A 12,136-nucleotide genomic window follows, 5' to 3' on the forward strand; every position below is an offset into this window, starting at 1 on the left:
GCCTGCAAAGAAAAAAAAAAGAGTTTGTAGAGTTTCAACAGAGGCTTTGTCTGAGCAGTGCTAAACAAATGAGCACAAGTTCTACTATGAAACACTGCGCCAAAGAAACTAGATCAATGTTATTACACATAGATGCAAAAAAACACAGGGAAGATATCATCATCCTCATCATCAGCCCAGAAGAAAAAGGGGGGTCAGCATCATGACCTCCACTTCTGGCTGTGTGCTCTGCAGAGACCTCGTTGGCTAACAGGAGTGTACGTCAGCGCCTCTTACCGCTCCAGTATAACCCCCTCAAGCCTCTGGCGGTCACACAGACGCAAGTGTAAATGTAGCAGCTCAACTGTTGCCCGGGCAAACCCATTCAGCATCCAGGTCCCACACAGTCTGACAGAGAGGAGAGAGACGGCGCACCGAGCACGAAGAAGACAGTGAGAGGAAAGGTGGAACATTTGCGCACGAGCTTTTCATGGTCTGGATTGTTTTGGCGCGTCTTTGGATAGTTTTGGACATTTTTCTGCACAGTTCGCCTCTTGGATTCTAATTCTGTGTTCATATTACCACTTAAATGGCATTTATAAATATGATTTCCTCGCACCTGTTCCTGCTGATGTTAAACTGTCTCCTTGGCGCTGCATCGGTCAGGACAGTAACGGAGGACTCTTCATCGGATCAGTTCTCAGATGACCTGAATGAGGACATGGTCTCCCAGCACATGTACAGACTGTACGAGAAATACGACAAGGAAAGCCGCCTCAAAGAAGGAAACACCGTCAGGAGTTTCAGAGCCAGCCAAGGTGTGTGAACATACTGAACAACTTATCCTCAATACGCAGTAAATAGTTAAAGCGCTCAAATGCATCAACTTGGATTTCACTATGGAACCCGAAATAAACAACAGCCCTGTGTGCCATTAGTGCACCAGTAATCCGAGGTAAAAAGCAAAAACTAAATGTGTAGTCAGAAAGGTCCCCTGATCCTCTCCATGGATGGTTATTAAAAGTACAGGCACTCTGTGGGGCTGCATGGCTCAGTCAGACGCTCTAAATAGTCAGGATTGTTTTGGAACAGTCTGAGAATGTATTTAAATGATTTTGGGACGCGGGAGGCACAGTGCGTTTGTGGTAGCAGCTGTGCCCCTTGTGCGCGGAGCCTGATCAATTACCGCAGACAGACGCGCAAGCATGTGATTCCCTGCGAGCAAAGCTCAGTAAAATACAGTCCAGTAAAACCTCAGTGGCAGTTGTGCGCTGCAAAGTGTCACTGTTGTGGCTCCTAGAGTCAAGGGGCTTAAAGCACAGTCCTTCCTCTCTGTCTGATGCTGTTTTTATAAACACAACTCACAGACATTTATATCCCACATAGTTCTCAGATAGCATATCATAACACGTGTGTATTTTTACTGCAGAGGCTTGGTGTAATCCAAGGAGAGATGTGAGAGAGTTTTCACAACAATGTAAGACCTGTTAAAACAGTTGATTATGTCTTGGTGTCTGGGCAGACAGTGCTGGTTGTATTAAGCTTAAGGAGAAGCTTTAAGAGAAATTGAGGTAAGCATTTCCATATGCAGGCTGAATCTGAGGTAATGTATATCTCTTGAGTCAGTCCATACTTCCGCTGAACTCTTATACAATGAACAATAACTCTGCTGTTGAAGTTAATGTTGATCATGAATATGTAGCTCCCGGCTCAACCCCCTCCACCCCTGCCAGCCGGATCCCCAGAGTCTGGTTCCTCTTAAGGGCACCTTCTGAAATCCTACCAAGGCATGAGGCTACGTACCGCTCACACAGCTCAGTCATGTAACACAGTGGAAGGAAAGGTGTTTCATTGTCCCACTTTAAGATTTTAACCCGCAATTGTGTACTTTTGGTGCAACAAAATACCTTTGTCTAAATGTTTTTACTGTCCTTTATTATTGTTTCCGTTTTAGTCATACTTGATAGTAGATATTTTTATCTAAAATTATTTGTAGCCTGAGAGCTCACATGCCTATACTGGCAAATTTTGTAATCTTCTAATCACGGCAAATATTTTTGTCCCAAAAGTCTAACATCAACCAGATAATAGTGGACTAATTTTGGCTAATTCATTCCTTTTAAAATAAGAGCACAGAAGCACCTGTGGGATACAAAACTGCAAATTATTTCCATGGGGATCTTTAAAAATAAATTTGGATTAAACAACATAACTTTATGGAAGAAAACCTGAGTTCATTCTAGTGTTGTTCACCTGCCTGACTGACACTGACTACTTGATTGATTGTCCTTGCAGACTCTGGTGACCACAGGATGATGTACCAACTAAACCTTACAACCCTTCAGGACTCGGAGGTCATCCTCTCGGCCACATTCCACTTCCTGCTTGATAGGCACCAACATCAAAAACCCTGGTTCTGTAAACGTTTCAAGAGCCCGTCCTGTCGTTCTTCAGCCGTCCACCCTTCTCCGTCCATCAGCTTGCTCCTTCGCTCTGTCTCCTCTGGGCCAGAGATCAGATTTGGGTCAGTGGGTTCATTTCTAGGCAATGTGACCTTCCACCCCCACAGGAGAGGGGTGTGGCAGATGAAAGATGTGACCCAGGTCATAAAGGAGGCACGGGACAGGGGTCATCTGCTTGTGGCAGTTGAACTGGACTTAGGGCAGCAGTACCACAAGAAACCAGAGGAGACGCTCTCTGCTGGCAGCATGCCCTACCTGTTACTGTATGCGGATGACCAAGCCTTGGCAGAGCCCAACAGTGTCGCTGCAAGTCTTCAGAGATATGACCCACTCAACGAGGGAGGACAGCCCTCACATTCCTCTCAGCTACTGCACAGACCTAACTCCTTGAAAGGACGCATGAGGAGGGAAGCAAATCTGCTCCCTGACCCCATCGAGAACAATGAGTTGCCTGAGGTTGACTACAGGCCTGATGGATACAGGAAAGATGACCTTTGGGAAAGCACTTGGTACCTGGCACTCAAACCCAAGCCTAAACCAGAAAGGAAGGAAAAGAAGATAAAGAGCCAGCAGGAGGAAGACGTGGATCAAAGTAGAGGAGTGCATGAAGCTCAGGTCTTCGAAGAAAGAGAAAGAACATCACTGGGGATCAAAAATGATGATTCAACTGTGAAAAAACTCAAAGATAGTCACACATTGACTAACAGTGACAGGCGAAAGCATGACCAGAGAAATGAGGGAAAGGATGGAAAAAAGCACCAGAAGGGGAGTGCGAACACTCAGTCGCCTGTTCTGAGCTTTGATGAACAAACAATGCGTAAAGCCAGGAGGCGGCAGTGGGGCAGCACCCAACACCTAGGCTGCTCCAGGAGGAACCTCAGGGTGGATTTTGCAGATATTGGCTGGAGTGAGTGGGTGATCGCACCCAAGGCCTTTGATGCCTACTATTGTGCTGGCACGTGTGGATTTCCCATGCCCAAGGTAGGAGCGCAAACATCCAAGTCCCTATATCATCTCATTTGGTTCCAAATTGTCATTTTTAAGTTATACTTATTAACTAAAGTCCACTGTTCTCCCTTTTATTGATTTTCTCATTTGTATGCTTCTCCTTAACTCAAACTCTCCCAGGTGGCACAGCCGTCTAACCACGCTACCATCCAGAGCATAGTCCGAGCTGTTGGGATCATCCCTGGGGTTCCTGAGCCCTGCTGTGTCCCAGAAAATATGAGTCCTCTGGCTGTGCTCTACCAGGATGAATCCAGGAACCCAGTGCTTAAGGTTTACCCCAACATGTCTGTTCAGTCGTGCTCCTGTAGATAGAAAGGCGGCGGGGGCAGAGTACAAAGCACGGCGGATGTGGAGAGAAACAGAAAACAGGACCAACAGAGACAGAACCATACCTCTGTTAAGTGGTTTCTTGATACTGAGAAACAAAGTCACTTTGGCCAACGTTATTCCTTGAGGAACATAGGCTGTAGAGAAATCACTTCCATCTCTTCTGTCCTGCGGCAGCAGACTTGAAGAGACACATTGTCTGGCATCTGTGTAGCAAGAGGAACAGAGTCACACATGTAACGTCAGCGCTCCACATGTCTAAGAAGCCCAGTAGTTTTTATTCTGCGTTTAAAATAATGATGAGGATTTCATGGACTGGAGCATTTAAGGGATATTTCCTTTTTATCGCAGAATGTACTTGTTTTTCTCACAGCGAGCTTGTGTTCATGTTTTCTTTGGATACAAAGGCTATAAATAAAAGACTTTATTAATTTGTCATTGGGCAGTTTACACAGTAGCATACACGCGAGAGAGATTATGAAACATTTCTAAATTTTTACAAACTGTACAGCTGTCCTTACTTTTAAACTAATACGCCACATTGTATATACATGGAACATTAATTTGTTTGCAACACAAGAGGGTTATTGTACTTTCTTGTTCTTTATATCTTAAAAAGGAAGTATCCAATGAATTGTAAGGAGCATCTGGAATTAATTTACACCCACCAACCTCCGCATAACACTTCATGTTATCATGAAACCAGAAATATTTTTCTACTTTGAATGTGAAACTTGGTTAAAAATAATTTTGTCATGGTCATTAGGTTATGTATCACTATATTTTAGATGAGACTGTGTTTTTGTACATGTGTATTGTTTAAATTATGAAAAGGTAGCCTTCTATAAATTAGAATAAAAAAGTAATTTAATCCTACGCTTTTGCTGGAATATTATTGTTTCACACAGTTTGTGTTATTCTTACATTACCGTGTGTTTGATTTGTGGGGTGACCTGTTCTGTCAAAACAAACCTAAAAAGGAGACCACTGTTCCAAATAAGCTTCGTACAAAAGCAGGAAGGTTCCACTCAAACATTCCCTTAAGACCCCTTGAACCCATTATTACCCCCACACCAAAGGCTCTGTCGTCTGTTGCCCAGCAAATAATGCATCGGATGCGGCCACCGTGGATTAATGTTTGATGGAGGAAACAGGCACACACCTATTAGGACGTCAGCCACTCGAACTTCAAAACATGGTGCACTTCCTCCTTTTATGTGTCCTCACATTCAAAAGCACAACATTTCCAAAAGCGCAGTTTGTTTTTTTAAACAGATGGTCACAGACAGATGATCTCAACCACTTTAAGTCACTGCTTCTTACTCACAGGAGGAGGAAGGTGACTGACATTTTGTTTAAACAGCGTGTCAAACTGACAGTAAAATGACAGAGGGAACCATTTCATTATTAACCCATTACTCTGTGGCTGTTTTGCCTTGAGCCTCAAAGAGTTGGCGCAGACTACCACATCTGTTTGCAACAATAGAGGGCTTTGAAGTTTGCCATGACCGGACAGTAAGTTTGTCTCCAAGACAGAGACATTTAGTCACCACTTGGGGGAAAGGAACAAAACATTGAATCATTTTTCTGTTTATTGCATTTGAAAATAATGCTGTAAGTCTTTTGGCTTGTGTGCATGCATTGTGCATGATGAGCAGTAAGTTGTGAATTTTGTCACCCTAACTATCTGCACTGCTTTATCCATTAGATGTACAGAGATTATAAAATGTATTTACTCCCTTTAGGGGTTTTATTGTCTTACCGCAATAAATTTAAGAAAAATTTAATGTAGCTTTTTGACAATAATCAACAGAGTGAAAACAGATATCTAAAAATATGACACAGACTCACCAAAACTTTGACCTTTAAGAGTTGAAACTCCTTAACTACACAGGTGATCACCATTTAAATAATTGCGTGATATCTAAAACCAACAGGTGCACCACAAAGTGAGGATTTAGGTGTCTTTTATTAAAGGGGGTGAACACATTTATAAACATGCATTTTGTGTTTTATCACTGCATAGAAATCTGTTTTCACTTTGACACAAAGGGAACCTTTTTTGTTGTTGTTAAGTGTAAACAAGGGTTACATTTAGTCCCTTTACATTCAATGTTGCAAAAGAATGAAACATGAAAACTTTCAAGGAGGGTAAATGTTTTGCGTCAAACCTGTAAGTATAACGTAATTGAGATAAAACGTATTTTACTATTTGTTATTACAAGAGTTTAACGAAATGGATGTTTCGGAGAAAAAAGAGAATAAACGAGACAGGGTGGCCAGCAACTGATTATTCACTGACAGAGTGCAACATTATCATGAGATGATAAACAGTATCACAACTCAAAAAAGATGCTCTGTAATGCATTTGTGAGGATGATGGAGACACCAATAAGGGGAGAGAGAGAGATGTGTAAAATACCAAACTTATGATTCCGTTTTCTCCATTCTGAACGAGTGGAAATGTTCAGCAACTACAAGCCGCTTCACAAATGGACCATTTACGATGCCTAACCTCCATTTAGATTATGATGACTGTAATTATGGTTATTATAAATCATGTTTACATGAATAGATTTTGTAGCTTTAAAATATAGGCTGGCCCGACTCTAATGAACACATCCAGGTTAATTTTTTTTCCCTCATTTCCTAACTGATCCCTTTTACAATCTGGACCCACAGTCTGCTATTAGAAAGTGAACCCAATGTCAACCGCAATCACGGTCACAGGAGAGTACTTACAATGGTCAATTCCAGCCGAGAAAACCACAGTAGTCTAGGCTCGCGTTCAGAGCCCAATATGCCTAAAAGCCAAAACGAAACGAGGCAAGTGGGGAACCAAGCATAATATTTGTTTTTCCACATGATGACTGTTCAATTAAAGGAGAGCAATACAGCCATTATTAGACAACAGAGGATTTTCTATGTCTGGGCTGAAATGGCTCTTTCCTCACATGGTCACTGAGCTCCCACAAGTAATAGTTCTGTTCATTAGGACGTGGCTTTAATAGAGTGACACTGTGACTCTTAACCACCTTTTCAATCATGTAGGCCGCTGCTTATTTTATTTAAAAATCTTATTTTTCCTTTCGAAACTTTAAAAAAAAAATCATTTTCAAACAAATTTTACAAATTTTATTCTGCCAAGAAGTCCATTTTAGCAAGGAAACAAATATCATTTGGGCTCCCTAAAGGTAAGTGCTGTATTAAATATACTTTTTAAAACATTGAGTATTTTGTGTGCAGTTGTCATGTCTTGGGTAAAGGTTTCAGTCACATATCAGTGCTTCTCTGAAACTGCTCATACTCACAAAACATCCATCAAGGAAATCTGTTAATATTTCCAGAAAACTATTAGTTGTCACTTTTGTGGTTCAAATACACTGGGATGATAAACTGTCATACTCAAACAGAGGTAGATTACAATAGTGTAGGGAAGTTACATACCTGCTTAGATTAAGAGGGACTGAACAAGGTCAAAGCTTGACCTTTCTATGAACTTCATGCCTTCTTCCCGCCTCATTTACCTTCAACAGAGAGGGCTATTTATGTCCATCTGTCCGCAGCCTAACCTGAGCGGGATGTGAGCTGCCCATTACTGGTGGAGGAAAATAAAATTACAAATTCAAAGCAGAAAAGCTTATGTGGACTCCATCCAGGTCTGTAGATGAATGATAAGCAAGAAACTTTTTTAACTATAGAACTTGATTTCATTTTTGAGTGGCAGCCTAAAAATAAGCTTCTTATTGCATCCCTATTTCAGTTCATCCCTTTAAATAGCCCACTGATATGTTGGGTGACACACCTTAAATGCCACATATATCAAATGGATGTATATTTAAAAAAAATAAAACTTTGTTTAATATTGTCAAGTAGTGCATGAGAGCAGAGTGACAACAATAAAATGCACTGTTAATTTTTTTAATAAATTACACAATCCTGGTATCATTAAGGGCAGCTTTAACACAAAGTAAATATATAGATAGTCACATTGAATATTCTGCAGAGGAAAAAATGTTGGTTTCAGTCGCCGCCTGTTGGAACATTAAATGCGGACACCCTTTTCTGATTTTAACCATCATGATGTTGGGAAAAAAAAAACCTCGACACATTTATTTTACTTTCATAATTTTAGATTTCAAAACGAATGTGCAAACACACTCAATCTATACCTGTACAAATTAGAGCAGAAAAAAAGCTGATAAATAAGAAGATTGCGTCGAGATATTTATGACAATCATGAGCTGTCCTCGAGATCTCCCCGTTTTTCTTCCCTCGTGAGTTCCATAAGGCACAAAATAATCATTAACCTAACAGACAGGGCTAAAGAACAGACAGCAAACTGCAGTGAGATCAGATCACACGTACCTCTATCGTCATCTAGTGGACAAGCTGTAATGGTCATGTGTGCCCGTTTTCCTAAGCTACCAACATTCAGTTATACTCGAGGTGAATTTGGAGTCTAAGCTTGTTGAGCATCATTGAGGAAATAAATAGAATTGTTATTGTCCCTTCTTGTCTCAGTTATGGGAAGTCATGTGTCTGGACAGGTGGTGCCGTTCTCGGAAGTATTCGTGGCAGATCGGGCACGTGAGTTTCTCCTCCCTCCTCCTCCTCACCTGAGACTCCACCGCGAACTCCTTTTTGTGATGAGAGCGCATGTGGAAAACGAGGTCGGAGGTCATGCGGAAGGACAGGTTGCATTTGGCGCACCAGTTCTGCACCGACACGCCGAATGAGGTGAAAGTTGGCGGGAGGATCGTGAGAGAAGATGTGCTCTGCATCTGAGCGCCAATGTTCCTGGACCAGTGTTCCGGTGCGTAATGGAAAGCACTGTTTAATGCCACCGGGGAGGGTACAGTCTGTAAATCACCGCCCAGGATGTTGGATACCATCAGATTGTTGTATCCCACAAGAGTCCTGGAGGTAAACGTATCAGCCATCTCCTCCAGGCTGCTAGAGGGGGCTATTATAGCACTGCTGAGATGCGCCTGAGGGTCAACAGAAGTTCTTTTACTCGGTTTACAAAAAGCGCTTTTCTGTTCGCCCTGGCTGTTGGGCAGGACCAGTGAAAATGCACTGTTGCTGCTTGAATGCACACCAAAACCTTCGCCTGTCTCCGGCCGTTTGCCCACCTCTCTGTCGTGCGTAAAAGTCCCCTTGGCTTCCCCAACTTCAGGAAAATGATCACTTTTACGTCCCAAATGATCCGTTTTGACTTTATCAGCTTTCAGTTTCCCCTCAGCGGAGGAGGCGTTTCCTGCTGCCTGGTCGTAGCCCTTGATCAGCTGCGTAATATTGTCATCATTGGAAATATTTGTTTTCTCTAACAGGACTGTTTTGCGCCATTTGGGGTAAAGACTTTCCTCGTATTTCCTCCTCTTGGGGGAAATCTCTGCGTCCTCATTGCTACCAGATTTTTTGTGTTCCAAATCTCTGGCGATGTTGTGGAAATCTGTCACTCGGTGCTGCCTTTTAATTTCCACATGTTTGTGCTCGTAAACCTCACGACTCCAGGTGTCACTCTTTACTTGATTACACAGGAATCGGCAGTGAGCCAGGAAAGGATACTCATTTTTGAAGACCTGGTTACATCGTCCACATTTGAATTCTGCAAGAAATAAAATTAAAATCACACATATGGCAATGTACAGATAAAACCATATGTTGGAGTAATATACAATTTGAATTTTCTATTTCGCAGTCCAAAAGAAATACATTCCGGCAGTTCAGTGCCAGAATGTCAATCTCACGTTAAAGTGTTTTTAAGAAGGCCCAGAAGCCCCCTCATCTTGACCTTGCACTTGCATTACAGAGCTCTGTCTCACCTTTTGATCCTTTGGTCATGTCTGTGAAGCCCAGTAGGTGAGACAGCTCCTGGTCGTACCACACCAGCAACTCTTCCTCCTGCCGGATGTCCCTGGTAGTCCGCACGTACAGGTGACCCGCTTTCAGAAAGGCCTCTATGTTCTGCTCCTCTCCATTGCGGGCAGCCTGAACGAGCCGCAACCAGGAGAATACCAGGGCAGAATTGCGCATGGCCTCGGGGTCGACCTGCTGACAGGAATCACGGACATTTAAGTCGAGCTCCCAAATTATCACCTTTTAATGTCTGTCTTCCATACAAACTGGGATTCTTTAAAAAAAAATAATAATAATCAACAGAGCTAAAATATTTTGGGCACTTTTTTGGCAGGTGGTACTTTTAATTGTTCAAATTATTTTACGCACGTTTTAAAATGCAAATCGTTTTGACATAATTCCTGAGACCGCAACATCATGACAACAACAACAAAAATACAGCTTAAAAATATAATCACGGACATATTAAGATAAATAAAATGTAAAAAGTCGGAGTCCAAATTGAAAAACGAACACAAATCTTATATCAGAAACGTAATAATTACAAAATTAGTTGTTGGTCCATATTGAATCATGTAATCAACTAGCGCAAAGCTATTGGGAGATGCCATAAAGTAGTGTGACGTCCAGATGTCCATGTAACATGAAATTCTTTTCACTCACCCTGAACACATAGGATTTGGCTATTTTGTCGCAGGATTTCTGCGCTATGAAAGCGATAGTATCGTAGAAAGTGTTTTGGAGCACACATGGACCAAAGCACGTGCCTGCAGGGATGCTGCGCGTAACGAACACACTGGTGTAGAGGTCCGCTGGATGCTGGAGGAATTTACTGTCAGCAGTCCAGATGGACCGAGGTAGGAACGTGTGATCCATCGTTAAACTGTAACAGAATAGCAGAACTGTTATTATCAGTGAAAGAGCAGGTGAACAGTTAACCATTTAAAACCTTATGAATTAATATTGTTTCAACATAAAAGGTAAAATCACTAGGCCTGGGATAATCTTTACTATAATTAAACGACAGGCTTCCAAAAACTCTAATAAGTGTAGCATACTTTTGAATTAGGCCGTTCATATTGAGAAAATATTGGAAAATATTAAGCTGTATGAAATTTAAAAACAGGCTTTAATGGCCTGGACATGATAGCCGATTTGGATTTCCAAGCGTCACAGAATTGTGTTGCCACACTGAAAAAAATAAAACATTGTGCAACAGTATTTTTTTTTTTCTTACAGTAAAATTAAGAGTCCCACTGAAGCGGGCTCAGCCGGTGTCGAAGCAAAATGATTTCTAACGTCCTTTGTCTCAGTTTTTCACTCGGTTACTCCTTTTGTCTCCACATCTGCCGTGGAGTCCAACTGCCTCGTCTGTGTGCACGATAAGTTCAATTCCTTTTTTCATCATTTAGGAAAGACATTAACGCACGGAGATCACCTTACTATTGATTCTCCCCTCTCTGATCAATAAAAAGTATCGGATTTGGATTCTAGTCTTAAAAATGATAAAAGTTGAAGGCGCAGCAACATAAAATAATGATCTGGTGCCAGTGAGAATGCCAGTGTCCCTATTAAAATGGCATTTGAGAGTAAAATCGTGTATGCCTGTGAACAAAACAGAAGTAAATTAGGAGCGTTGCACATGGACTCACCCGCCGGACATAGAGGAGGATGTTGATGCCGTGTAGCAGCAAGTTTCAGCAGGTGCAGTGGACCTCGGTAACGAAGCCCTGGCGTTATTTGGTGACGAGTTACTTATCCGACTGAGTCTTCCTGCGCACTGTCGTCTCTCTCCTCTCCCACTCCCACTTATCCCCTTCAGAGAGCGCACTGAAGCGTGGCGCATTGATTTAAACACGTGCGCGCTCACGCACAATCGCGCACACACAAACGCCTTCAATTTAGCTTTTCATTCGCAAATTCTCCTTTGTCTGATTTACAGTCCTTTCAGTGAGGAAGAGATAAGTGGGTGTTAGTGGAGACAGCAGTGATCATTTTGATAATTAACATTTTGGGATTTTTATATTATGATTACACAGCATGCATTCTGCTCGCTGATATGGACACAGTGAACAAAAGCAACAGTGGCACCTTCCAAACAATATGAAATGTTTCATATACAATTTTCCAACTCTCAATTGTGTATTTTGGCATAGTGAGTCTTTCGTGGTGTAAATGAGCACAATTTGTGGTAGTAGCAGCTTTTGCCAGCCTGCCATCAATCACCTAAAAATCAAAATGTGTGCTTGGGAGTTATTCTGATATGTCATGGTTTCAAATGAATGCACTAATTATACGTTGAGCAACTGATATCCAAACTACAACATACACGCTATGTGCAATTGAAAGACAGTTTTTGGTCACGTTTATGGAAACAATAAGTCTAGCTCCACGCGAGTTGCACGCGCGTTGGAGACTGCCCTAATGTGGGCAATGGGAAATTGTAAAACTGGCCGCTATTACGTGACATGATGCAGGGTGGTCTGGTCTGGGCTTGC

The 12,136-nt window shown here is 42.0% G+C and overlaps 2 protein-coding genes across 3 annotated transcripts; one reads left to right on the plus strand and one right to left on the minus strand.

Annotated features, from left to right (window-relative positions):
- The first annotated feature begins 330 nt into the window (after positions 1–330).
- On the plus strand, positions 331–4,652 carry gdf10a (growth differentiation factor 10a). Its single transcript, XM_069717909.1, has 3 exons — positions 331–797; positions 2,275–3,422; positions 3,570–4,652. Exons 1-3 carry the CDS (start codon positions 569–571, stop codon positions 3,759–3,761), a joined length of 1,569 nt encoding a protein of 522 aa, XP_069574010.1. The 5' UTR covers positions 331–568; the 3' UTR covers positions 3,762–4,652.
- Positions 4,653–4,700: 48 nt separating this feature from the next.
- Positions 4,701–11,428, minus strand: znf488 (zinc finger protein 488). Of its 2 annotated transcripts, none has more exons than XM_069717911.1 (4): positions 11,291–11,428; positions 10,302–10,521; positions 9,605–9,830; positions 4,701–9,387 (listed from the first exon to the last, which is right to left on the minus strand). In XM_069717911.1, the coding sequence occupies exons 1-4, from the start codon at positions 11,299–11,301 to the stop codon at positions 8,297–8,299; spliced, it is 1,548 nt and encodes a 515-aa protein (XP_069574012.1). In that variant the 5' UTR covers positions 11,302–11,428; the 3' UTR covers positions 4,701–8,296. The 2 variants fall into 2 exon arrangements, with proteins under 2 accessions (XP_069574012.1, XP_069574011.1); XM_069717910.1 differs by having other exon boundaries at positions 9,605–9,833.
- Positions 11,429–12,136: the final 708 nt, after the last annotated feature.

Source organism: Brachyistius frenatus, unplaced genomic scaffold (genome assembly GCF_029030835.1).
Source record: "Brachyistius frenatus isolate BFR_SWC_R1_liver_20210118 unplaced genomic scaffold, ASM2903083v1 Contig_183, whole genome shotgun sequence".
Taxonomy (NCBI): domain Eukaryota; kingdom Metazoa; phylum Chordata; class Actinopteri; family Embiotocidae; genus Brachyistius; species Brachyistius frenatus.

Excerpts from the sequence above, each read along its gene's own strand:
- gdf10a (XM_069717909.1), top strand. The coding sequence starts at position 569 with ATGGCATTTATAAATATGATTTCCTCGCACCTGTTCCTGCTGATGTTA. Across the intron at positions 798-2,274 it reads GAGTTTCAGAGCCAGCCAAG|ACTCTGGTGACCACAGGATG; the intron begins GTGTGTGAACAT and ends TTGTCCTTGCAG. Across the intron at positions 3,423-3,569 it reads GTGGATTTCCCATGCCCAAG|GTGGCACAGCCGTCTAACCA; the intron begins GTAGGAGCGCAA and ends AAACTCTCCCAG.
- znf488 (XM_069717910.1), bottom strand. Across the intron at positions 9,834-10,301 it reads CCAAATCCTATGTGTTCAGG|CAGGTCGACCCCGAGGCCAT; the intron begins GTGAGTGAAAAG and ends GATTCCTGTCAG. Across the intron at positions 9,388-9,604 it reads CATGACCAAAGGATCAAAAG|AATTCAAATGTGGACGATGT; the intron begins GTGAGACAGAGC and ends TATTTCTTGCAG.